This window comes from Tamandua tetradactyla, chromosome 20 (assembly GCF_023851605.1).
Source record: "Tamandua tetradactyla isolate mTamTet1 chromosome 20, mTamTet1.pri, whole genome shotgun sequence".
In the NCBI taxonomy this organism is placed as follows: Eukaryota; Metazoa; Chordata; class Mammalia; order Pilosa; family Myrmecophagidae; genus Tamandua; species Tamandua tetradactyla.
In genome coordinates, this window is record NC_135346.1 from 49,366,780 (window position 1) to 49,392,935 (window position 26,156).

At 43.6% G+C, this 26,156-nt stretch overlaps 1 protein-coding gene across 8 annotated transcripts in view; it reads left to right on the top strand.

Annotated features, from left to right (window-relative positions):
* TENM2 (teneurin transmembrane protein 2) overlaps positions 1–26,156 on the top strand; it is a 652,889-nt gene that overhangs the window by 508,392 nt on the left and 118,341 nt on the right. For 7 of the 8 annotated variants that reach the window (XM_077137592.1, XM_077137593.1, XM_077137596.1 and 4 more), the window contains 3 exons: positions 5,025–5,219; positions 10,812–11,012; positions 12,752–12,937. In XM_077137592.1, the coding sequence (XP_076993707.1) occupies positions 5,025–5,219; positions 10,812–11,012; positions 12,752–12,937 (582 nt within the window). The remainder of the gene's footprint in view (positions 1–5,024; positions 5,220–10,811; positions 11,013–12,751; positions 12,938–26,156) is intronic. The other variant, XM_077137599.1, reaches the window with a different exon arrangement.

Below are 26,156 nucleotides of genomic sequence, written 5' to 3' on the forward strand. Positions count from 1 at the left end.
TCAGTAGCATTGGGTGTTGCCAGTTTTTTTCATTTTTCCAATCTGATAAAGCAGCAATTATTTCTCATCTTTTTTGGCCTATTCTTGTTTAACTTTTAGTAAATTACCTTTCAATATGGTTACTGTCAGTTTAGTTATTTCTCTTTATGTCCTTTGCCTGGGTTTCCATTTCTTTATCTCTTTGTATAGATGTGTAAGAGCTCTTTGTATAATTCAAAAATTAAAACTATTTCTGTGATATGTGTTAAAATATTTTTCCCTATGTTCTTTCTTAATTCTATTTAGGGTATCTTTTATCATGTAGAAGATTTAAACTTAATATACTCAAATCTCATCTTTCCTCTCTTCCCTCATGTTTTTTTTTGGAATTTGCCTTACTTACATAGCCCCTCCCCAAGAAAGTTAAATTAGTCTCCCCTTCCATATTTTCCTCTAAATATTTGTAGTTTTTTTTTTTTTCTATTTAGATATTTGATCTGAAAGAATTTTTTTTAGTACAATTGTACAATAAGGCTCAACCTTGACTCTCTCCCAAATGGATTGTCAATTGCAGAGATCAAGCAAGAAGTGAAACTAGCCTTTCCTAACACTGTTTTGCTTAGCACCGAGCCAGGTCCACAGCCTGGAAAGGCAATGGGGTACCAGTGTTATTTTCAATAGCACCAAACTCTTTTCCGCCTCACCGCCACAAAGCAAATATTACATCCTCACTTGCTTTGGACATCTTCTTTTCTTCTTTGCTTTTTCCCCACCACCTGACCCAGCTACTAGCACATATTACATTATTAATCAGTATTTATTGATTATCTAGGATATAAGGCAACCCATTGTTAGTGCCGTTTTGACAATTTATCTTGGGTACTAAATTCAAGTATTCTCAAATGTCTTTTCCAGAGGGGTTTCAAATGAGATTTGAAATACTTTTTAAAAGCTATATTGTTTGAAGTTTCCTCTCTGCTCATCTAGTCCCACTCACAAATGATTTCCTTCTGCTTTTATGATTGAGCCTCCAGTGACCTCTAACTTTTCTCCAGACATTCTCTCTATGCAAGCTCCAAGTGGACAGAACTTATTTTACTTAAAATAGCGAACACAGGTGGCTTGGCCTATTACTTCCCCCAGAGTAAAATAACACCGATGATTCATCTCATCCCTCACAGAGAACTTTAGGAGGAGGGAGCTCCAGCTTGATCATTAAAATGAGCTTTACACCATTTAGGTGACTCTAAATTGTGTCATTTTTTTGTCATCAGCCTGTTAACTTGTCAGTCGTTAGTGGCAGTGGTAATTTATTTTTCTTCTGCATGAGTCTTAGAGCTTCCATTTACTAGATTTAGTAAAACAGAAATAGTCACTTTGTACAAACATTTTAATTAATTTTAAATAGGAGCTTGAATGCACAATGTTCTGCTTCTGTAAGCCTTAGGAAGAGGGTACGCGCACACAGTCACAGGGACATAAAGCCCACTGCCTGTGACTCCTAACCACCTCCCGCTCACAGCTAGAAAATCCAGGGGAGCAAAAATAGACAAGCTCACAGATTAGAATCATCTTGATCCTGGTCTGGTGGGGTATGTGGGGGTGGGGGGGTGTTTGAGACCCTCTTGCATTTCAGATTGTATTAATCCTTGTAGTCAGATTGGAGATTCAGTTAGAAATTCCATGAGGGAACATCTGTTAATTGCTTAGTAAGTGGCAGCTACTGACTGCATTGAGGCCTTTCACATGTTATATCACTTAATCCTCCCAATAACTCCAAGAGACAGTTATAATTACCCCCTGTTTTGACGGGGAAATTGTGTCCCGGAGAAGTTCAGGGATCTTCCCCACATCCCACAGCTGCCATACGACAGGACGAGCTTTCGAACCCAGGTCTCTCTGGCCCCCAAACCTTTACTCTTTCCACTTGTACTCTGTACTACTTCTTGAGCAGGGAGTGGCGACAGAGTTGCTTTTCCTATAATGTGTCATTTAAAAAATGGAGATTTAATGAGAGAAGAAGATAAGAGTTATTCATTTTGAAGGTCCCCATTTCACATCCAGCCTTTCAGCTCAGGACTGGGCTGAGCTTCCTACGTTGTCGTTTGCTTTCTGGGTTGAGTTATGTCTGAGAATGAATCCACGAGCCCCGAGGGAAGGTGCTGTCGGTATAGATCTGCCCAGTGATCATTGGCTAGAGCTCCGGTGGTGTCTGTCTGCACTCTTTTTGCCCCAATAACAAATGAATTAGGAGAGAGCTTCACTCCCCTCATTACCCACCTTCAGCTTTTTCAGCCTAGCACATTGAGTGTCCTGCTTTCTGGAGCCCATCAGACCGTTTTGCATTTCTGACCACACTGCCGATGAGCATGCAGCAAACATATTGAAGGGAGGCTGCATTTAGACTGTGGAGAACCCTTTGACCTGACTATTTTCCTTTTTTTTCCCTGAGTAATTTAAGTAGGTCACATTTTAAATTTGATTTCCCAGGCATCTAGTTTTAAGTAAGATCCATTCTTACCTTCTGGTCAATCTGATTTTTTTTTTTTTTTTTTTTTTTTTTACCACTTGGAGGTTATGCAGAAGAAAAACAATGTAAATAGGAATAAAGATAAGAATCCTAGCTGTATTTAGCAGTTAATAAAGACAATAGTACTGGGCGGGCCACGGTGGCTCAGCAGGCAGAGTTCTCTCAGACTTCTCCATGCTGGAGACCTGGGTTCGTCTCCCAGTGCCTGCCCATGCAAAAAATAAAAATAAATAACCAGTGGTGCTTTGTTTCTTATTTTCTGCCCTGTGCCACCTTTCAGAAAGAGGAGGGGGAATAATAGGAATCCATAGTGGTGAGTTGACGGATGTACTTTTCTTTGCCATCCGTGACAGCACATCCCATGTACAACACATGGGGCAGGAACTGCCCTTGGAAGCCCATCTGACTGCATGTCATATAGCCACACTTTCCACTGATTTCTTCTTTCAGTGTGTGGGGGTGGGAGTACAGTGAGAAATGATGCTGATTCGATTCTTCCTACCAAAGATATCTTTGCTTTTTCCTACATCTGAAATGGCAAGGAGTTTTTCTCTGGAATACCAGCTCTGGCTGCTTAGTCACAGCATTGAAGGTTTCAAGGCTCTGGCAAGGCTCAGAGAAACAAGATGCTGTGATCGATTAGTGATGTCTGCAGAGGGGCAGAAAGGAGAGAAAGTTCAGGTCCACAAACTTACCATTTAGAGATCTGGAGGTTAGCATGGATCTTATGAGGAACTGACATGGAACACACTTACTTTGTCCTCAAAGCCTTCTCAAAACTTTGAATGAGTCCATGGTTTCTTGTTACTTCATATGTTGTGTTAAGTTACTTCATATTGACACAGTCCCTAGTTTGAATTTTGGCACCCTGGATTCTAAGCTCTTTCCTCCAGCCTCAGACAGTTAACATCTTGAGTAACTCTACAGATCCCTCTACCAAGACATTCTGGAAATGAAAAACATGCTCCCTACATTCGGAGAAAGTCTGATCTAGGTTCAACACTGCTTTGATGTTCTCCCTTTTGAACTCTTTCTTCTTCTCCAATAACTTCATGAGGATAAGAGTTTTTATGGAAATTGTGCGCCCAATAGTTCTCACAACTATCCTATGATGAAGCATTTGGAGGGGAAATTCCCCCCCCCAACCATTTATCAACCATTGAGATATTTTTGTTTCTGCTCAGTTTTGCAATTAAGGTAAAACATGCACGTTCCCAATGTATGCATTGTATATACAACGTGAAGTCATTCCAAAATTGTTCTTTCCCCATCTTTCATGAATGACCACTTAGTGCTTGTTCATAACCCCACCACTTGGAATCCCTGAATACCAGGATCATAGGAGAAATGCTCACGTAAGCCGACACTCATGAACACAACAGCAGAAGGAAATCAGCCATGATGAAACTAGTTCTTATCCTAACAAAGCTTACCATATATTTGGGAAATGAGACATTGACAAAAGGAAAATTACTATAAAAAATAAACAGGAGCATGACAATGAAAGGGGACTGATAAAATGGGGCCAGGCAATTGACAAAAGCATGATATGATCCGCTGTACAACAGCTTCACGGGATGGGAACGATCCCTTGTATGGTACATGTGCATGTAGAATTCTTGGAACCAGTACCTTCCAAATCACTGGTAACAAAGGAGTCACTGGAGCATTTACACTGGTCATTTCTAAAGGTCTTGGAATGCCTGGTGCAGCAGTGCCAATTTAGGCTCTAAATTAGGAGCTGGGCTGGCATAGCTTTGAAGTTTAGCTTCTTTACAAACTGTTGTTGAAGTGAAAATTCCAAAGCATGGAGCTGACCACTAAAATCCTAAAAGGAGGGAATTGAAGCCAAAGCAGTGAAACTAGAGGCAAACTCACACACGAGGAAACCCGCTGATTTTCAGCCTTCTCCCCATCAATGTAGGCAAGAGGGTCTCTCTGCTAGAGATTTCCTATCTTTAGCCTACAGTTGCCCTTCCTTCTTCATGGATATAAATTTAGTAATAGGAATAAACTGATCCTGAGGACATAATAATCCACAAAATAGATTCTGATCCCCAGTAACAACAGCGATGGTGAAAATAGGGGAGTCAAGGTGAAGGACATAGCTTTAGAATCCGACCAACCTAGTGTCCGATTGGACTTCCCTCTTGTGTGCTACAGACTCAAGTCCGCAGTAACTTCACCAATCTGAGCTACAACTGTAGAACAGGGGTCAGGAGTCAAACATGTACCTCACAGGGCGATGGTGGTGTTTGAATAACAAACTGCTCATAAAGCATTCAACACCATGCTTGGCACGAAATAAGCTTTTAATTGGTGGTAGCTGCTGCTGCTGCTTCTCTTCGTGGTGATCTGATTGTTGTACTTGTTCTCATGGTTTATTTGGTCAAAGCTGCCAGCCTAGAACATTGTAGGCAAAGCTGAAACGCCAGGCGGCTCTGCCTCATTAGCCGGATGCAGCCCCCCGGGCGCTGGCCTCTGTGACCTGGTGCTCTGTCTTTGGGTTTTGCAGCCGCCTGCCCTGTCCTGTGTAGCGGGAACGGACAATACTCTAAAGGGACGTGCCAGTGCTATAGCGGCTGGAAAGGGGCAGAGTGCGACGTGCCCCTGAATCAGTGCATCGATCCTTCCTGCGGGGGCCACGGCTCCTGCATTGATGGGAACTGTGTCTGCTCGGCTGGCTACAAAGGCAAGCACTGTGAGGAAGGTAAGCACCGCCAGGCCCGGGCTGGGCAGTGGTGGAGGCGGGAGGCAGGTACAGACCAAGACCTTTGCTAATGAGCCCAGTCCCTGGCTCTGAGTTTGCACAGAAAACTCCCAGCCGCTCAGGCTTTGATGGGCTTCTTAAGTTGTAGAACAGAGACTGCCTGTTGAGATGGTTGTGGAAGGAATGTTTTGTTCTACTCTCCTTTATGGAAATTAGCTCTTTTTCTCATTCTCCTTTGCTTTTCTCTTTACATTCCTTTCTCTGCCTTTGTCTAGTCTTCCATCTTCTCGTTTCTCTCCTCTTCCCCCTTCCTTCTCCTTCTTTTCCTCTTTCTCCTTATTTTGTCCCCCATGTTCCTTCTACTTTATTGATAGTTCTCCACATTGGGAATTGTTAAAGCTATCCAGAGAGGGTGCACGGGTGGTTCAGTGGTAGAATGCTCGCCTTCCATGCGGGAGACTGGGTTCAATTCCTGGACCATGCCCGCCCCCCCCCAGAAAAAAAAAATCCTTAAAGCTATTCAGAGAAAAGAAACAAGACTTCCTAACCTCTAAGACCCATGCATGTCTATGTAACTATTTCAGCAAAAATGAGAATAATGAATGTGGAAAAATGATACATGTGTCCATGTTATTTGGAGACACCACGTAGGGCAAATTATCTTGGTCACCTTCAGTCACACAGAATTAGAGGAGAGCAGTGTGCCACACGAGGGCTAGGGTTAGATGAGTACTGAAGAGCTCGCTGTGGCACATGTGTGTATGGCCTCTAACCCACATAGATAAAAGTCAAGAGCTGTAATAAGCTGAATCCAACTTGTCAAAATATGGTTAGAAGTCAACTCAGAGATCAGGAGAGAGCGTGAGAAAGAGGGAGGGAAAGTACTACTGGAACTAGGAAGGAAGAGTACCTTTCTGGAAATGTTCAGAAACCAGCTCTTACTAATCCCAGTTACTCTGGTTAGTTCTTTCAGAAGAGCATTTTGGTACCAGGGTGTTGGGACTAAGTTGTATATGTGGGACAAGGAGAATTCAGCCAAGCTCCCTGTCAGTCTCCCCACTCTGGATTTGTCAGAACACTGTCTCTAGTTGCCCATCTATTGCTTCTCACCATCTAAGTCCTTTCCTGTAAGTCCTCGTGAAATGTCCCCATGCACTCAAACAGCCCTTTCCCCACCCATGTTCCCAGTGGAGAAAGTAGTGTCAACTCACCCAATAAACCAAGGAAAAAAGGGGATCCCACTGCCTGCACTGTGTGACCACCGAGGCTGTCCTGTAGAAAAGATCCCATTAGGAGCCATATGGCAGTGTTTTGTCTCAGCTTCTCACAGCCAGGCTGACAGCAGGCGGGGTCCTTCTTGCTGATGAGGAAAGACTTCAGGTTCTATTGTGGACCGTAGATACTGTCCACTAGTGGATCCCTTCTCCCATCCTATCAACTTATGATCTCTAAGGCTTAATACAAAATAGCCAATCGTTATAGCCCTCCCTACAAAATAATAACAGGCTTATTTTTAGATACATGCACATGTGCTTCCCTCATGAAAATTTACCACTTCATGGTTTTTAGAACTCTGGCTTCCAAGAGTGAGCATCCATGACGTGGTTCTTCTTAGATTTTTCAATGTAAGAGCTTCACTTGCTCTACTCTCTATATATTTTTCTCTATTACAGAAGGTAGCCTCCCCATGTCTGCATCATAAAACCAAATTGGGAGTTTGGATGGAGGAAGTACTGATTTAATAACCCTGCTGGAAAGGTTAAAGTTCTTGAAGATAAATGGATTGCAGGAGGCAAAGCTGCATCTGCTGAAAACATGGGCTAGGCCAATAATATGACAACAAAGGTTAAAATGACCTTTTGCATACATCATTTGGCAAGAGGAATGCACTAAAGCAATAGCATTGCCAGTCTTAGAACGTTTTTCCCTCCAGTGAAGATTGAGAACATCACTATGAGTGGAATTTCAAGTGATTTCGCAACTCTTTTAATATCGCAACCACTCTTACTCAAATTTGCAGAATGAATTAACCATCTGATGAAAAAGTAAGCTACGGGGGTCATTATGATAGGATGAAATCGCCTCTATTGATTTGTTACCCCAAAAGAATGAACTGGGGTGATTCATATTCTGTTTTCAAGATAGGCAATGGAATCAGAAAGCCTGGATCAGCAGTTTGTCTTCCATTTAGCTTTTTTAGTTCTGATATTCATCATAGTCGTAACGTTCAAACAATTTACCTGAAATGGCCATGGCAACGAAATCAATAGTGGCCATCCTTTGTTTTTGCTGCATATACGTTGTTGGACAATTAACACATTTGCACAAGAAAATGAAAGGACGCATTCGTGAGGTTTCACTCTGTGATATCTGGGGGACTGGGGAGGTGATGAGAGAGGAATTGACACATTAGCTTAAGTCAGCCATGTTTTCATGTCAGTTTCATGCTTGAGTCATTTTTCAATGACATTTAACTTTATAAATGTAATTCATGGTTCTTCGGGGGGTTATAGTACATATTGTTTGTAAAACTCCTTGACCTCCTTTTTTATCCTTAGGGATAGAAATTGCATTCACAACCTTTTTTTGTCAAACCTACTGAGGGCCCAAGATTAAATGAGTTCTAATGATCTCAACTGCCAGGGGGCTGGTGTTGCCAGGCATGTGAGACGTGGCTGGTAAAGGCCACTGTCCCCTTTTTAAGTATAACACCGTTTCTATTTATAAAGTTTCGTAAAATGCCACCGTCCCTCTTGCCTGCTAAAGACTCCAAGGAGGTGGCCACAAGACCATCTTATGAAATTGGAACCAAATTTAAAATTCATAGTGAAATTGCTCCTCAGAAAGTCTGCATTTAGTTATTCCATCAGCTGCTGTAATTATATGGTACTAAGGGCTTATTTACTGGTATCACTGACGAGAGAAAAGGATAGCTCATGTTTCTAGAAACAATAAATTGTTCTTTTGATGACATTCTAGTACTGAACTAATAAATCTCCATGGATTTTCATCCTTCCTTCCATACCATAATTCAGGATAGAGAAGAGAGAGCTAATTTATCTGGAAGAAAAATGGCATTTTCATGTTTTTTGTACATTGCTTTTTATTATTTCATCCTCTTAAGAAAAAGATTATGATATATTTTTAAAAGCTACTAGCTGTTGGCACCTCACCAAACATTTTAAATGGTTAATTATAGTTAGAGAGCAATATTTGAGGCACATTGTAGGCAAGATATTTTTGTGTGTATTTTGATTTTGCTGTACTAGAAATGAGGACAGAATAAAAAAACTAGAACTGTTTTTTTCTGAATTTTCTTTTATTAAAAGAATATGAGCATGATTATTCAGAATGAATTAGTTCAGATATTGCAGATCCCAAATGCATAGCATTCTTTCCAAAAGAAAAAAAATTTGTTAGCGCCATTCCCCTTTGTCAGTCCTTCAATATTGAGAGTTTATCCCATTAATGGCAAATGCTTATAGCAAAGCTTCAGTCTGTCATTCATCCTTACAGCAATTGTGTATTAAGCACATACCACTTCCCTTTCGCTGAGCTGGGCAGGACACGATGAAGACACCACACAGCCCCTTTGTAAATGACTTCTGTGTCTTCATACCTGTCACGTCAAATTTACGTGCAGATGTGCTTCACCGCCCCAAAAGGGACAAATTTAAAGGTACGAAAAGGGTTTCTATCATCAGGAGTTATATTCCCAAGATAATTCAACATTAAAAGTGATCTTAACCAGGCCAGGTAACATCATCATAAACATCTCACAACTAATAATGAATCAGTAAAATTCACCTTTCTGGCAATGCTTTCCTGATTTCAAAAAATTGCTGGCAGCTTCTCTTTCCCAGTGGCTCAGTTGTGAGCTGATCTCCATAAGTAATGCCTTCCTGAGAATATCCAAGTGAGACCCTGAGAATCATCTCGGAACACTGAAAAGTCTTATATTTGTCTCTACGAAGCCTTGGATGCTTCGTAGAATATTGTGATGACAAATACCTCCAAATTCCTCAAGGCTGATGTCCCCCGTTTGTGGTATGGATAATCTAAATGATGTTGTTTTTCATCGGAGCCAAGATATCATCAACTTTAAAGCTATTATTTTGTGTACCATAAGAAAGAAAGAGAGAAAAAAGAAAAACAAGGGGTGTATAATGGGAAACACTGCAAAAAGCTGAACTCTAAGTGGTAACCACCTCAATGTAATGGTGAACTATTTAAAGACCAAAACTTGGCATATTTCAATCTTGACATTGGGCTTAGGAGTGAAAAAATCTTCTCTGAGAATGTGAACCACAAGATGGCACGCATACGCACGAGGAAATGAATGACACTCTCAGTGTGATTCAAAACCTCAAAAAAAGAGTTTAAAGTGGTGTCAGGCCAGCCGTGCCTCCAGATGATGGCTAAAGCAAATGCTTTTATCCAGACCAATAAGCCTGATAGTAGGGCAGTTAAAATGGGGGAAATGCATGTCTTAGTCAAATACAGTGATATGATCTCCACATTTATTTGGTCCACAATGTGATATCTGAGCCCTCTGTAAGAGCATGATTCCCCATAGAAACCCACGTTTTGCAGAGCCCTTGTCTCCAAATGCAATGCATCATTTTGTAGGTATACCTAAGAAAGCTGGTCTGCCTCTAAAAAGCCCTCTTTATCCAACCTTTAGGCTGGATGGATGTCAAAGTTCTGTCTTCAAGAATGAGCCTTTTGCAGCTCACTCTTCTCACTTTGAATTGATTCAGAGTAGCAATCTCTAGTTACCCCCTGGATGTGTAGCCACTTTGATTAAGAGAACCAAGCAATCAGACCATGAAGCAAACAGGTGGCAATGACTTGGATCTGCCCATTTACTCATCCCTCCCACTGACTGTCTGGAGGAAGGTCAGGTCCATGCCCAAAGAAACTCACCCATCCAGTCCACTCATGATTCCCTGCAGGAAGAGTACCCTGTCTGAGAGGTCACTTCCCCATCCAACTTTACCTCTGCTACCTACCCTGCACATTTACTATCTCCTTCAGCAGGTGTGCTCTGAGAATGGAAACGAATTTTAGACTTAGCCTAAGTGAAACTCAATTAGGAAAGTGACTCATTTATGAGCTTCATCAGTTTTATTTCTAAGTCTTTTATTACCTTCCAAAGTCAAGTATTAGTGAAGTTAGTATGAGCTTCCCTACTCGTTTCTCATGAGAGGTAACTGGGTTTCGCAGTACATGTAGGAGTATCGCAGGTATCCACGTTCCAGGTTCAGAAGCTCTGCTACATTTAGTCAAGGTACTAATATTTATGAGTACAGGATTGATAGTGTCACCTCTATGTCTGATTCTTCCTAATACTGCTTGAGAAGTCCCCTTTTGTTCTCTTACATTCTGTTCAAGCTCGAGATTGGACGTTTTGACACAAAGCCTTTTACTCTTTATAGATACACTTCAAGGAATGTGTAAGTATCTCCTAGGCTGTTGCACTTACTTTCAAGTGTGCGGAATTGGGGAAACACTGGTCCGTTCGGTGGTAAGCCAGTGTCTTGTGGCCTGGGCCCCATGAGTAATGATACTTCTTCCCTTTGTCTCTTTCAGTTGATTGTTTGGATCCCACCTGTTCCAGCCATGGGGTCTGTGTGAATGGAGAATGTCTCTGCAGCCCCGGCTGGGGTGGTCTCAACTGTGAGCTTGCGAGGGTCCAGTGCCCAGACCAGTGCAGTGGGCATGGCACATACATCCCCGACACAGGCCTCTGCAGCTGCGATCCCAACTGGATGGGTCCCGACTGCTCCACTGGTAAGCCCAGAGGTTTTCTCTTTGCTTTGCCCAACACTCACGCCACCAGGTTCCTTCCAGGAGCCCAAAAGAATGGGAATGTACTCTTTCCACCCCGCTCGGAATAAGAGGACTTTTATCAATTACCTAGTGGTTTTCCTACTCTCTTCTCCCCAGTCAAGGAATCTGTATTCTTTGAGGAAAAAAGCAAACAGACAAAATGAATAGTGTTTGGGTTCTTGTGCCTCGTTAGGTCCATCAGCGCGAATGGATGAGGTGCCCAGGAGGTATGCTTCCATTTGCATTATAGGTTCTCCATGTACACGCCCTAAAGGTACCAGAAAACAAAACAGAACAATTCAGTCCAGACAAACGGAATAGAACATCCTATAAACTAGAAAAGAGGCTCCCTCGGGGTGCTGTGTGAACATGTTATAAAGCTCTGCAATACTCTGGTGGCAGGAAAATAATGAAGTTGTGCTGTGTAGTTTATTTTCCTAAAATTAAGAGTATGTGTCTTACCTCCCGAGTGACCTTAAAGCGAAACAGTTCAACAGTTCAAACCAGTCCCAACCTTTCCGAGAACGGTTCCGTTCCCACTGACAAGTGCCTATCCAAGCAAACCATCATCATTCCACCCCCTTCCTCTGGGTAGTGAGACAGCTGTCAGATTGCCATGGCAATCAAGAAGGGAATATATGCAAAGCTTTGCCTACAATGGGAGAAAAATGAATATTTCATTCCAAAAATGAAAAAAAAGTCAGTTGAAAATGGGCTATTCTGGGATGTCTTCTCAGCCTGCTTGACTCAGGCTTCAACTTTGATGCTGGTGGTCCAGGCAAATCTCTGAAGAAGATGGAGGGTAGGTCCTAGATGGGAGTCCTCGTTGTGCCACAGACATGCTGTGTGACTTCGAGTGAGTCATTGACACTCCTGGTCTGGTTTTCCCTCCCCTGGGATAATGAGCCATGCCTCCCTCAGTGGACTGTTGCAAGGATGGATGTCTGGCACGTGCTTGTCCTCGAGTGAGAGGTCTGGAACGCCAGAGAGTGAATATCTGTCTGTCTGTCTCCTCCCCAACCACAAAAGACTTTGAGCTCCTTTGAGAAAGAGACTGTGTAAAGGTAGCACAAATTCCGTGCTCGTCATTGCCGCCAAGGTGCCGGTCAGGGTCCCGGTGGGTCTATGGTCATCCTGGGGATGGAGCTGTGGGGTCCCCACCTGGCCTGTCAGGCCGCTGGTCAGTTCAGACTCTCCAGGGGGGATATCCAGCTGGGCAGGCAGCCGGGCCCCATGAGGTATCTGTTCAGGTGGGTATCTCCCAGTTAGCTTTGCCAACTGGATGGCCACTGACTGTCCTCCTTCTGGGATGCTCTCAAGCTCTAGCACAGCAATTCTCACATTCTAGTAAGCATCAAAATCACCGGGACAACTTGTTATAACAAATTGCTAAGCTGCATTCCCAGAGTTTCTAACACAGTAGGTCCAAGTGGGGCCTGAGAATTTGCACTTTTTCTAAAAAGTTCCCTGGTGAGATTGAGGCTGCTAGTCAAGGGCTCACACTGTGAGGACCACTGCACTAGGGAAAAAAAATGAATGAGTTGATACCCAGCCAGTGGAGAGACATGCCTCCAAAGATGACATAACCGCTGGGGCCTTGGGGCCAGCTCCAGGGGCCCAGGCCATGTGGTGTGGTCTGGCCCCCAATGGAGGGTTTCACCAGCTGTGGTGTTGAGCTGTAATCATTGTTTTTCTTCCAGAAGTGTGCTCAGTAGACTGTGGCACTCACGGCGTCTGCATCGGGGGAGCCTGCCGCTGTGAAGAGGGCTGGACAGGCGCAGCTTGTGACCAGCGCGTGTGCCACCCCCGCTGCATTGAGCACGGGACCTGTAAAGATGGGAAATGTGAATGCCGAGAGGGCTGGAATGGTGAACACTGCACCATTGGTAGGCAAACGGCAGGCACCGAAACAGGCACATATTGCTTTATTTTCATAAATTGTAGATCGATAGTGCTGGTCGTGCATTGCAACTGGCTGTTCCTTCAGGGACACAAGTGCTCCCCAACACTCCTGCTGCCTCTCCAAATCTCCCAGGGATAGGGAAGGGAAAGTAAGGTCCCTGATTGGAGAAAAAGTCTTTCCCTTCATTCCAGAGTTCCAGTTTGGGAGTAAAGGGACCTGACCAGGCCAGAAAACCCATCTGAACTACTGATCTTGGGGAAGGAGAAATGCGCATGCATGGGAAATTGTCAGGACCTGATGGTCTCAGGCTCCCCAAATCACTGTGACATGCAAGCCTCGCCTTTGCAAATATGCTCCCAGCTGGCTGGATCACTGGATCCCTGCTTGCTGGCAACAATGTAACCTTCAGATCAGTTAGATGCAGGCAAGGCTTCCCCGGTTTCCCTGAGTGGCCAGGAACCACTGTAATAGGTTTGAGCAACTTGCTGGCCCAAAACTTCATCCTTGAGCCTCTTCCCCTCTTCATTACCACTCCCATCACTAAGTGTCTTAACCTCTGGTCCCATTTCATTCTCACTCAGCCACCTCTCTATATCAGCTTCTTGACCAAGAATAATTTTTAAGATAATTTTCCTTATTAAGAAGAAAGAGTTTTGAAGTTTTGTTTTGATTTTTGTCATTTTTTTTGTCATTATTGTGATTTGGGGTTACTGAATCGAGTAGAACTAATTATCCTTTGAATTGAGGTGATCTGAAACCATGCTTTTGGCTTCTCTGCCTCTCTCAGACAGTTTGACTTACAAAGTTGTCAACCCGAGCATCATTTAATCTCCAGTTTTTGCCTTCATTATTTAATTAGGTCAAGCCCAGGATTCATTTCATGCCAAGCCGGCTAATCCAGTTGCCTGCAAGGAAACCCTCAGAGCAGTTTCAAACCAAACCGCTGACTTCCCCGCCCCACCCCAAAGTTACCTTTGATTCTGGCTGTTGGGTTTGGCCCCCACTGTCTTAGCCCCCAACCCCAGCCACCTCCAGTGAAAGATGAGGACAAGAGCTTGCCAAGGCTGACTCAGGAGATCAGGTTCAGTTTCCCATGCTGTTCATTGGGGGCAGGGAGGGGAGAATGGAGATGAAGTGGGCTTTGCATTAGATCTCCCCAATTCCATCTAATTGGACATCCGAGGGGCAGCTTGCCAATCAGGGACTCAACCACAGCACCGGGACCCTGCCGGGACAGTCTGTTGGCAGTGACTTGTTTTGCAATCTCTCAATGATGCTCCAGCTCCTGCTCTCCCCCTGCTCCCCCACCTCCAGCTGCTTTCATCTTCAGTTCCTGCAGACTCTGAGGGATAATTCAGGAGACTTTCAAGGGGAGGGATGTGTGAAGCCTGATACCAAGAGAGCTTAGAATTCAAAACAGTAGCTTCAACTCTTCAGGGTGTTCCTTGAGGTGCCCAGTGTGATTTAGATAAAGACACCCCTGCTCACTCTACGTTCCCATTGTCCTCCACCCCCAAAAGCTCTTGCCAGTCAACAGTCCTCAAATAGATGCTCTCCCTTTCTCTCAAGTCACAGGGTCCAGCCTCACCTCCGCTGTCACTCCCCTTCCCACATCTGCCAATGGCATAGTGTTCCCACGGTGAAACCTGCTGGCTTTCTCCTCCCTACACCTGTCTGTACTCTGGAAAGAGCTCATAAGAGTGCAGCCCCAATGAATTAAAGCAGGGGTCGGCCAACCATGCCGGCAGACCAGATCTGGCCTGCTGCCTGTTTTTGTATGGCCCACAAGCTAAGAATAGTTTTTACAATTTAAGGGTTGAAAAAAATCAAAAGAAAAATATTCTGTGGCACATGCGAGTTAAAGGAAATTAAATTTCCATGTCCATCACCAGAGTGTTATAAGAGCAGAGCCAAATTCACTTGTTGACATGGCATCCGTTCCAGGCTACATTGCAGCAAGTATTTGTGACCAAGAGTACATGGCCCACCAAGCCATTTGTTATCTGGCCCTTTGGGGAATGTGTTTGCCAACCCCTGGATTAGAAAGTTGCACAGTTCTTGATGGGAAGGGAAGCAGGTCAATGCCCCTGTCAGGAAAAGGATATCAAAGAGCAAAGGACCAGACATCATAGACGGGGTGAGGGCAGAAAACAAGAGTTGGGTTGAAATGTCTCCGAAGCCTTTGAAAAGGAGATGGGAAGATGACAATTTTGGCCTCACCAGAGAATAGTGAGGATATGGCCAGCGAGAGAACACAGGAGATGCTTTGCTCTAGCTAGCCCTTTGGATGAGATGAATCGAAAAAAGGTGTTTCTGCTGCTTGAAGTGTTTGGTTCAAATTTCACATTTCCATGAGCTGACACGCATGAGTTCTTGAGAGTGATAGAGAAAGTGCAAATTTATATGCCGCATAAAGCTCCCCAAATGAAGAGGATGATGGTCCAGGACAGGCTGTTGTTCAGAACTCTGATTAGTGACTTGAACTCTGAGTTCCTGCTATGTAACTTATAGAGGTCTTTATCATCAAAGCCTTTTCTTATGAGAAATCGGGGCTCTGGGGTTTTATTAGTAGGATGTATGCTATCTCCTCACAGTTATATTTACTGGGGTTTTCTCAAAAAAGCCAGATATACGTTGGCTGGTGCAATTTGCTATTCAAAAGCTAGGGAGATGTTCATGCACACATAATTGCCTCTTTTTCTTTTCAACCTTTGGCTCCAGAGCTGTTTCGTGGAGTTTTTGTCATTGCTTTTGAGCAGACGCTCCTGTCAATTCATTTTAAGTAAATGCCACAATTTACAAGCACAGAATCAGTCCTTGTCCTCAGGGATACTGACAGAAAGGAAAGGGGCGGGGGGGCTCTTTGGTCCTTCCAAGCAGAGCCTCAAATGCTATATTTTAAAAATAGAAAATAAATAGGAATGAAATGGCACCTGGTGGGCAAACAATGCATAGGGAGACTCGGGGTACGGTGGAGAAGTGGGCGGTTAGTGTTGGGCACTTGAATTGTCTGTGGCGTATTTTCAAAAGGTCACAGTGAGACGGTTTTCTTGGGGTCATTGCAAATAGTCAACGGAACAATTCGCATCAGTGCTTGAGGCTTGCATTTATTTTGTTGAAGGAAGCAAGGTGATAGTGGGGGGAGGGGTGCATAGAATGAAGATAAGAGCATTGACTTCTGAAACTTGGGCAAGTAGAAGCACCAGGATCTGTCTACATTTAGTCAAACGCATTTCTGTAATTTCCAACCAAATTATTTATATTTGGAAATGTAGTACCTATTACTAATGATTTGAATATAAAATTTAACATTTCAATGCTAACAGCGCTAACTCCTCCATAGATTGAATTCAACCAAGAAACAATGCAAAATTTGACCAGTATCTACAGAATTACGTAGCTGAGAGATATGCTTTGAATCTAAATCAACCACAACGTATGTATAACTTTGGAATATATGGACGGGCTGCCCTTTATGCTTCTGAATAAATCAGAATGCACATTGTGTGGTTAGAAGGGTAGTCTTCTTTAAATATTTTTCTAAAATGGATCGTTGTTCCTATTTGCCCACCTGTATTCATATAGGAAATATAACTTCAGAATGCCATCCAAAGACTGTAACATCAGGGCATGAAGGAACCCTATAATTTTTATTATGTCAAAATCACTATGGCCTGCAATAAGCATATAAGCATCTCTTACGTCACAAAGAGATGGAGTAGATTTTAGCAGGTTGCAAGGGGAGAGTAGTTAGCAAAATACCAGGAAAACAAACATTCACGTTGCCAGGGAATGCATGGAGGGAAACTAAATGCTAATTGAGGATGCTGCAATTATCTCCCAAATGTGGGCTGTTCAGACATCCCCTCCAAATAGTACAAACTAATGTTGGGCGCCTCCCCACCCTGGGTGAACTGTCTGATGTTTAGGCAGCGAGCAGTGTCTGTGCTGGCTATTCCAACTTTGTTTCCTCTAAGGAGATCTGAACTTATGATCGTGTTTCACAGTCGTGAGGACTGCTAGGACTGTGTGTCACAAGTCATAACAGTTTTGTTTTGCCTCTACTGCCTTGGGGCGCTTCTATTTTTCCTCTTTAATAGATTGGGGGAAGAAATAGGTTCTTGTGATGTTAATAAGGAAAATGAATCTTTACCCAAGGTAAAACCAGCCATGCGACAATCTGATGTGCTGATTAAGAGATTCTAATCAGAAAGAGACAGGGTCACAGTCCAAGAGGGAGAGCACTTAGGAACTAAGGGAACAGGTGGGAAGAAAGCAACTATAGAAATTAACCAATTGCGGGCTCAGTACAGCTGCTTCTCTATCTCATTCCAGTTTCATTCTAAGTTGTGAAAATCTTTTTTTTTCCCTTCTTGTAGCTATTTTCCTTGCACATTTGAACTTTCATAACTCACCAGTGAGAGCAAGCTGAGATTGGATTAGCCATATTGTACCATCCTTAGTTCCAGGGTCTATAGAAGCAACTAATTCTCTGATTGGTTGATGGATCTATTCCTTCAAGGTCTCTTGCTGTTGCCAGTCTTAGGAGGTCCATCTTTTTGAACTAAAAGCCTGGAGTGATGACCTTTTATTGTCAAAGACTGTGGGCAGACTTAGAGCAGTGTGCAAAGGATGGTCCACTGCTGATTTTCTCTCTCTCTCTCTCTCTCATAATTTGGCCAAAATGTGAGCCTTCTTGTTGCAGATCAGCCATCACCAGGCACCCAGAAAGTTCTCTTTATTTCTTGGTCACTTGGTCTGCCCCAGATTTCTTTCCCAAACCCAGAACAAGGATCGTGTGGCAGAAGTTACAGGCACACATTTTCACCTCACTGCAAAAACATAAATCAAAATGAAAGTTTAAAACTGTATTACATGTAGGAAGATGCTCACCCCTGAAAGTATTCATTTTCTTGGCCTGGAAGTCAAAGGAATTTCAGCACCAAGTTGGAAATGGGCAAGATAGACACAAACCTTTCCCTAACTTTATGATTCAACTATTCTGCAGTTAAAATGGAATATTGTTCCCTATGTAACTTATTCATATCTGCCCAGGTAATCAACTCCCGTGCAAAAAAGGAAACAGGGAGAATTCTTGGTGTTTTAGTTCTATGACAAGCAGGAATTTGGGGCATGCTCTGTACTATCCCCTTAAAATGTTTGAGGAACTGGTTGATATACTACTCTGTGCCCCATGGTGACAGGACCAGACTCAACAAGTAACTTTCTTGCTTTGAGGATTTGCTGGCTTCCCAAGAGAACAGAGAATTTAAAATAGTTTGGAACTTTTGGAACAGAAATCCGGGCATGAGTGTTAACGTATGGAAGATTCCAGACTCAAAGAAAAGGGAAACATGTCAGCATAGGAGCTGTTGAAAAATGGGGTGTGCTGCCCTAATGGATGGTGAATGCTCTGCCGCTCGAGCTTCCTGTAAATCAAGGATCCAACAATGTGCATGAAAGATGACATCACTGGGAAAGGTATAGCAAAAAAAGGGTCCCAAGAAGCTGAGCTCCCTTAGATTTTTTGGGGGTAGGCATCTTTCTCTTCCTTTGCTATCTGATTAATTGTGGTGTCATAAGGACCAAGATTGGCTGAGAAAAGAAAGGATCTGCCTTGCAGGGTTGATTCTCCCACAAGCATTCTGTGGGCTGTGGGGCAAGTCGCCCAACCTTCCTGATCTCAGTGTTTTCGTGTGGCAAATGAGGGGGTTGGAGCACATAATTGATTTCTAGAGTGTGGTACACAAATGAGATGATTTTCATTGGTGTGCAAATATGCTTCATAGACTATTTGTGTGGGGTTTTTGAAAATAAGTATATAGGAAAAATATAACTAGCACATCAAACTCACAATTATACAGGTATTGTTGCTTAGGGAAGTGGTGAGAGTAGATAGTGAGGTAGAGTTGAGTAAATTTAAAGAAAGACGTTAAGTAAATAACAGTCCAGATATTGCAAATATCACAAATGCAGCATGGGATTAGCTGAATTTAGACCACGCTTGGATGAGAGGCTCTCTAAGGGCCTGTCCATTTCCAGGATTTTATTACTTTTGATGCAAACCATGTGAATGAGCCACTCTAACACAATCAAGCCTCTCTCTCTCTTCTAAGGGAGAATCAGTGTCGGCTCCCATAATATACACTGAAGACTTGATGTTAAAGCGATAGCTACAGCTGATGCAGTGTTGAATTGTTGAGGGTAGCAAACTGTGCTTTTTGTTAGTTTGTTTATCTTCACCTCAGCTCCAACTTATATCCAATTTCCCCAGGGAACCCTTTTCTACACCAAAAAAGTTCTTTCCATAGTTTGAGTAATCAGGTCCTGCTTTATCCATTTATATTTGTATTTTCTGATAAAAATAAATGTCCTCAAAGTAAAGGCTCCTCTATCTATACACACTTCGCTTGGATTCTTCTTAGTGCAAACAAGATGACAAAGTGGCTTAAGAACCCAGGCTTTTTAGGTACATCTACCTGGGATCAAATCCTGGCAGGTTTCCTAAACTCTATATTCCTTAGTTTCTTTGCCTGTGAAATGGGGGTAAGAGAACTTGCCTCCCTGGCGTGTATGTAAAGTGTTTGGCACAGTACCTACCATAAAGTAACAGCCAAATAAATATGAGCTGATGTCATCGCCAGCATTATCATCATTGCCACCATCACTACCATTATTAATCACCAATGTGAGATTAAATTAAAGGGTGAATGTGGATCTTCAAAATAAACTTCTCTTGATGTATTTCATACATCAGCCTCTAGTCCAAAAGCAGCTTGTGTCATGTTACCTACCCACTTTCCATGGCCCAAACAAAGGCTTGTTGCACAATCTGTTAGCACCCGGTTCTTGCAAAGAAATATAACATGCCTCTCTTAACTGGAATTGAACCTCCTTATTTTACTCAATAGCCCCAATTCTACCCCAAGCAAATATCTGAATATCCTTACATTAGTAGAGACTGACTGTGAAATTGGGGCTTGTCACTTCAGCCCAAAGTTTCCCAAACTAAACCTCTTGGATATGTTCTGGGAGAGCCAAATCATCTATGACAATTAGTTTTTAATTCTGAGTTTCATTTTCATAGTAAGAACAGTTAAAAAGATGAAATTTCTCTTTTGATGTGGTATTTTGAAATCCTCTTATTAAGCAAATAGAATAAAACTTCAGTTTGGGTTTTGTTTTGTTTGTTTTGTTTTTTGAGTCCGTCTTCCTCAAACCAAGGATCACAGACATAATCTTGAGGCGTTTGGAAGGTACCAGATTCTGCTTTAAGAAGGACTCTGGCATTTCTCAAGTTTGAGACTGCTGCTGGTCAATGTCTCTTAGAATAAACTGTCCTGGTCTCTCCTTTTCTTATTCCTTCTCACTTCTCATGACTGTGGGGTCTAGGATTATATTTGCACTAGCTCTGTGCATCAAGGAAGAACCTAAAGGGCCCAGCTTTGACTCATTCGGCAGCACACAGAGCACTGCAGAGATTCAAGACTCCAGCTGATTCCCTGTCCCCATTCAGCCCAATAAACTTCCCAATTACCCTCATTCCTCCCAGGCTGCAATTGCCTGGCTCCTCGGAGCATGACCCGTATGTCACAGCTGGGCAGTCTTTGCAATTCCTTGGTTCGTCTCCGGGGTTCTCAGGAGCCACACGGGGTATACCAGATGGTCATGTAAGAAACAGACTTGGCATTTCCTCTCAAGGTAGCTGCCTGATGGGGTTCAATCCTACACTAGTTCTCTTCTGTCATGACATTCTACAAGCTTTTAAAAGGCTCTGGTAAAAGGGGTGTCATCAGTTTTGAAAACCCGCCAGTCAAACTTGGGTCCTGTGGCATGCCTCCTTATCCTCTCTACTCGTGCATTTCTCTGCAGCTTTATAATCAGGCCTGCAGAAAACCATCACATCCTTGGTCGTCTCTGAGCTTTTCCATTGGGCAGTAAAGAAAGAAACTACCCAAAATAGCAGCTAGGAGGAATTTAAGTATTTCATCATAAACATTCTCAGGATAATTAGAATGGATTAAATTACAAGAGAAAATGCATTTAGTTAATCTTCCCTCTAATTAAAAAAATATCCCTAGTTTTAAGTAAAGTGTTTGTTTTTAAAAACATATTTTCATTGTAATCAGTAAGGGAGAGGACTGTTTGGTCCTCGGTGGTATGCTACGACATCTGCAAAGTAATTAAAAGCTACCAGCCTGTTATTAAGATCCTGAAGAAGCCAGACCAGCCTTTTCCCGTGGCTGTCACTATGGGAGTCTCTGCGGACAACCTCACCCCGTGGTGGGAATCCACTCTTCCTATTCTCAGACCCCTGATGATGTGGTTGGCGTCTGTTGGCCAACAAGCGTCAATTGAAGAAATTACTTCGGCAGAGGAGGAATGAGGTTTTCCAAGTGAGCTGGCCTAGGGCAGGTGACACAAGATGTTCCTGAGATGGAATAGGAACACGCTCTGTCTCATCACAGGCCATTCCAGGACCAAGAGAGGCCAGATTGCCCCCAACTCCTCCACACTGGTCTCACAGCTAAGACATCATTAACATCACCTCTCCAATTTCGTGGCTCGTCCCGACTACAAAATTTGCCCCCCTCACCCACCCAGATATTTCTTGAAGTTTCCAGGGGTGTCTCACTTTAGTCTATTCATATTCTTCAAGCTTGTTCCCCTCATTGAAGCCTGCTATCTACAGAATTCACTTTGGGGAACCCTCCAGCACTTTCCCTACTGCCAGGACCCATGCTGGGGAGAGGTGTCTGGAGTCCAACGACACTCTTCAGTGGCCGCCCTACGGAAGTCCTGCTGTGTTTACACAGTGGCGGAGGGAATGTCACACTCCCCCATGTTGTGAGACTCAATCATCTAGGTCCCAAAGCTGTAGAAGTGTGTCCCACATTCCTTTGAGAAAATAGCCCTTGACTGTTTGCCTTCAGCTCTTCCTATTCACCAAGGTTTTGTCCCAACACCAGGCTGTGGATCAGACACTGTGGGGTCTTTTCATGTTTCCTCGTCTCCTCTCACACTCAGATACCCTCCATAGACCTGGGCATGGGGAGTTCATCAATCACAGCCAGTTTCTGAATCCTGGTTTACACTCAGTCAGGACCCCCACATCTTAGATGGCCAGCTCTTTAAGAAAATCTCCTTGGTCCTCCTCATTTATGTTGTAGGCTGAGTACAGCTTCAGCCAGCTCAACTGCAAATCAGAAAGCCCCTGTGACGTCCCCACCTCCATACTGATCACATCGCAGGGCGAATGGGGAGTGAGCTGCTTAAGTATTTCCCAGACTGCAGGTTCCAAGCTGCCCCTCGAATCATGCAGCCCAATGTGCACATCACAAAAACTACCTCCTGCCAGACCCCAGGGAAGGGAGGCATTAAACCACCTTCTAGTGGCATAAAGCCCCATGTATCTGCTGTCCCTGAGGAAATAAAAGAACTGAGAATCCTGGACCATAAATCCCAAGTTTGGTAGCAGCAGCACCCGGTCAAATTAGCAGTGATGTTACTTAGATGCTGCTCCAGAAAGGTCATCTGTCTAAAGCTGAAAACACTGAGTGATGTGCTCTGATAAGTGTGAATTACATTTCCTTATTTTCTAAATTCTGCTTTAACTTCAAGAGAGATTGGCAGACAGCCTTGTTTAGTTGTCTAGAAACAATTGCCAAAGGGGTGGGGAGCCCCAAAGATTATAAAATAACCACCCCGCAAGCACAGAGGCAACGTTTGCACCAGGTTTCATTCCAACAAGTTACAAGTGTTGATCACCAGTCACGCTGCTGCGGCCAGAACACGTTCTCTCTAATGACACAAAACCCAAAGCAGTGGCTTCTGCTTTGCAGAGAGCATCGTGGCAATGGGGTGGTGTGATTGTTTCTCTCTGTTAGGTGTGTGGGAGCACAGGAAGCCCCAATTTCACTGCTGATTGCAATTCCTGTGAATAGGGGGAGATAATGAACCTATTGGAGGCAGTGAGAGAAACTAGCTTTTCCCTATTAATCCAGGGAATACAGACAAGTGAAGTTTGGTCCCTTAAGTATGTTGCTATCATACTTTGAATATGAACTGATTTAACATTTATTTCCATTTAATGGGGCCAAGAAATATCTGTATCCATTCACTTACAGATCTGCTCTCAGGGGATCCAAATACAGGAAATGTTATCATATCAGAGAGAAGTCTAGCACAGAAAACAGTATACCCAGAAGTAAACAGTGTGAAACACATACTGTACGTCAATACTCTAAACTTTCAGTGTCTTCCAAATTATGTTTGTAAAATGCAAGCATTTTACTCACTTTACTAACTTCTAACTACTAACATGTACTGTCAGTGCTTTATTAGAGTAGTTACTGGGCATTCTGAGAACAGGAGACAGTGTGGGGGGATTTGTAGCAAAGGAATCCACATGGGTTTTGGAATCCGGCGTCCTGGCTTCATATCCAGCCTCCATCACTTACGAGTTGGTGCCCTTTGACCAGTTATTGAACTTCCATTAGCCTCGATCACTCTCTACCCCCCCCCCCACCTGTCTCTGTAAATTGGGAATAATGATATTTATATCCTACTATTGTGAGGACAAAATGCGATCTTCTGCGCGAAGCATTTAACACAGTGCTTGACACTCCTTAAATGTTAGTTTAAGAATAGCTGACGCCAGACCTTCATGCCTGTACCATAGTTTCCCAAATCTGTCTTCCCAGCGTGAGCAGTTAAGAAAGCAGTAGAACTACATGCAGCCACACAGAGCTACCACAAGGGACCAGAAACTCCAGAAAGAGAGGCCAGAGGAGCCAAACTCATGCGTTTGTCCAGGTGTTCTGTGCCCCTCCCCTCATTTCACTCTTCCCAAAGGAGCTCAGGGGGACACCTGGCTCCCATTCCTTAAAGAAGGGAGCATGCAGGGAGCGAGGGGAAGCAGGAAGAGGTATAGAAATGGCCCAGTTGGCATCCGGCTGCCAGTTCCAGGAACAGGGGCATTATAGATATAAACAAGAAAACTGCTTGTATGTCACCCCATGCCACGGCTGGGCACCACACTCTTCTGACCAGTTCCAGCTGAGCAATGAGAACTCTATTCATTCATTCGTGAAGCATTTATTGAGCACCTACAGTGTACCAGCGCTGTGCTGGGTAGGACATAAGCTCACTGTGAGTATCTCTGAGGCAGCTGGGCCAAGAGAGACGGAGCTTACAGAAAGGGAGGGCAGTTTGAGGAACTGTAGAACCGACTACCTTTTAACCACATGAAACTTTGCTGTTTTACAACACAGGATACCCCTCCTGGTGTTTCTGCCAATAGCTTTTGGTTTATTTTTTGACACTGCCCCTCGCTCACAGCTTCCCAAGGAGATCAGTGTAAGGATGGATGCCTTCAGCTTCAAGGAGGAGTTTATATTCATTTGTAGCACAATGTAATTACCTCAAAGAAAGCAGTCAGGTATCAAACTGTGTGCATACACACAAATGACTCCCTCATAAGTGTTAATATTTCCTACAACGAAGGAAATTTAGTTAAATCAAATGAAGATGGCAACTCATTAAAATTTGATTTCCCTTCCCATCCTGTTTTATCTTTTAATCCTACATAGATGGCACAACTTGTTCTGTTAAATAACACTCATTAATTAAATCTCATCATCTCTTAGCTATGTCTATATTTTTATTTATTACGAAAACCTTCAGGTGCTTATAATCTAATTTAGTTGGATTACTGGTCGGACATCTCTAAGTAAGAAAACCTTGAGCTTTTAAGGTAGAATTACTCACAAGGGGAGGGAGTGGGAAGAGCCGTGTTGCCTTCTCATTTCTGTTTGGCAAGAGGTGGATGGGCAGATCTTTCTTCTAGAAGAGTTAGCCTGGATTTGGACAGAAAGGGACACTATAAATCCAGGGTCTTTGTTGGCTTTGGGAAAGCAAGGAGGGCAGAACCTTTAGAGAGAGTTGTAAACTCAGATACCCCGACATGGGAGAGGCAGAACAATCTGAGTGAGGCAAGAGCACTTAGAGAGGGGATAAGACAGAAGGAGGGGGAGTGAACTTTATCCTGCCTGCCGCAGCTGCAGAGGGCAGCCACAACCCAGCTCCAGCAGAATGTCATCAAGCGGAGATGTTTGGCCAAAAGATTTTCAATAGAAACCATACAGCAGGGTTGTTCTGCATACTCTTCCAGTTTTCAAATGTCAGCAGGCAAGTCAAAATTATTTAAAACGCTGTGCGGGCCTTTCCAACAAGGCTGAGGGCCAGTGGGCCACCCACTTTCAGCCACCAACACTTACACCCAGCAGAAAACTAATATTGAATTAGGAAACGTCATATGCCTAGATTGAGACTGGGACCGCTCTGGCTCTTTCTGTTGGATGCCCAACTCTCCTTGGTGACTGGCTGAAGTTGGTGGGAGTCTCCTTACCATGGTACAATGGTGACACTTTGCACTTACATAGTGAATTTTCTCCAAGGAGCTCAAAAGATTTTGTGTTGCCTCAGTAAACCTCACAGCAAGCCTGTGAGGTAGGCAGGTAGCTATTGCCCTGAAACACAATGAGCAGCAACAGAATGCATTTTACATGAGGCAGCTAGGTTGACTCACTGATTTAAATGCAGGGTTTATAAACAATTGGCAAATACAGCATTCAAGAAGCATGGTCAAGGTTTCCCATAACTGCCTCCTCTGCCACCCTGGATGGCTTCTTAGCTCCCTTCCATCTGCTCCAGTTGACAGCAGCACCCCAAGTCTCAATGATATATACCAGCAAACTGAGTCAGTCTCAAGTTCCTGGTGCGCGTGTGAATGTGTACACGTCTGTGTGTGCATGCATGTGTGTATCCCCATCCAGCTTCTCGGCAGGTTCAGCATGGCATATCCACACCCATCGCAATACGTCTCAACATTGGTCATTGGTCTAACGCCATGCTCTGAAATGCTACTCTTGCAAATGTTCCAGCACTAGAAACTCCAACTGGGTATTCAGCATGCTGGATACCTGTATTTTATGAACAATGCCTAATAATTCATGCTGCTTGGGGGGGAGGTTGTCCCTGTATCCTTTACTCTTCCGTAGACTATGAGGATTTCAACTCTGAAGAAGAGGTCTTTCCCATACGGAGATGGCATGCATACCCTCTCGCTGGCCACAGTGGATGACCAGGAGTGGCCATGTAAAACAGCCAAAATGGGGCTAGAGCAGTACAGTAGAGGGTAG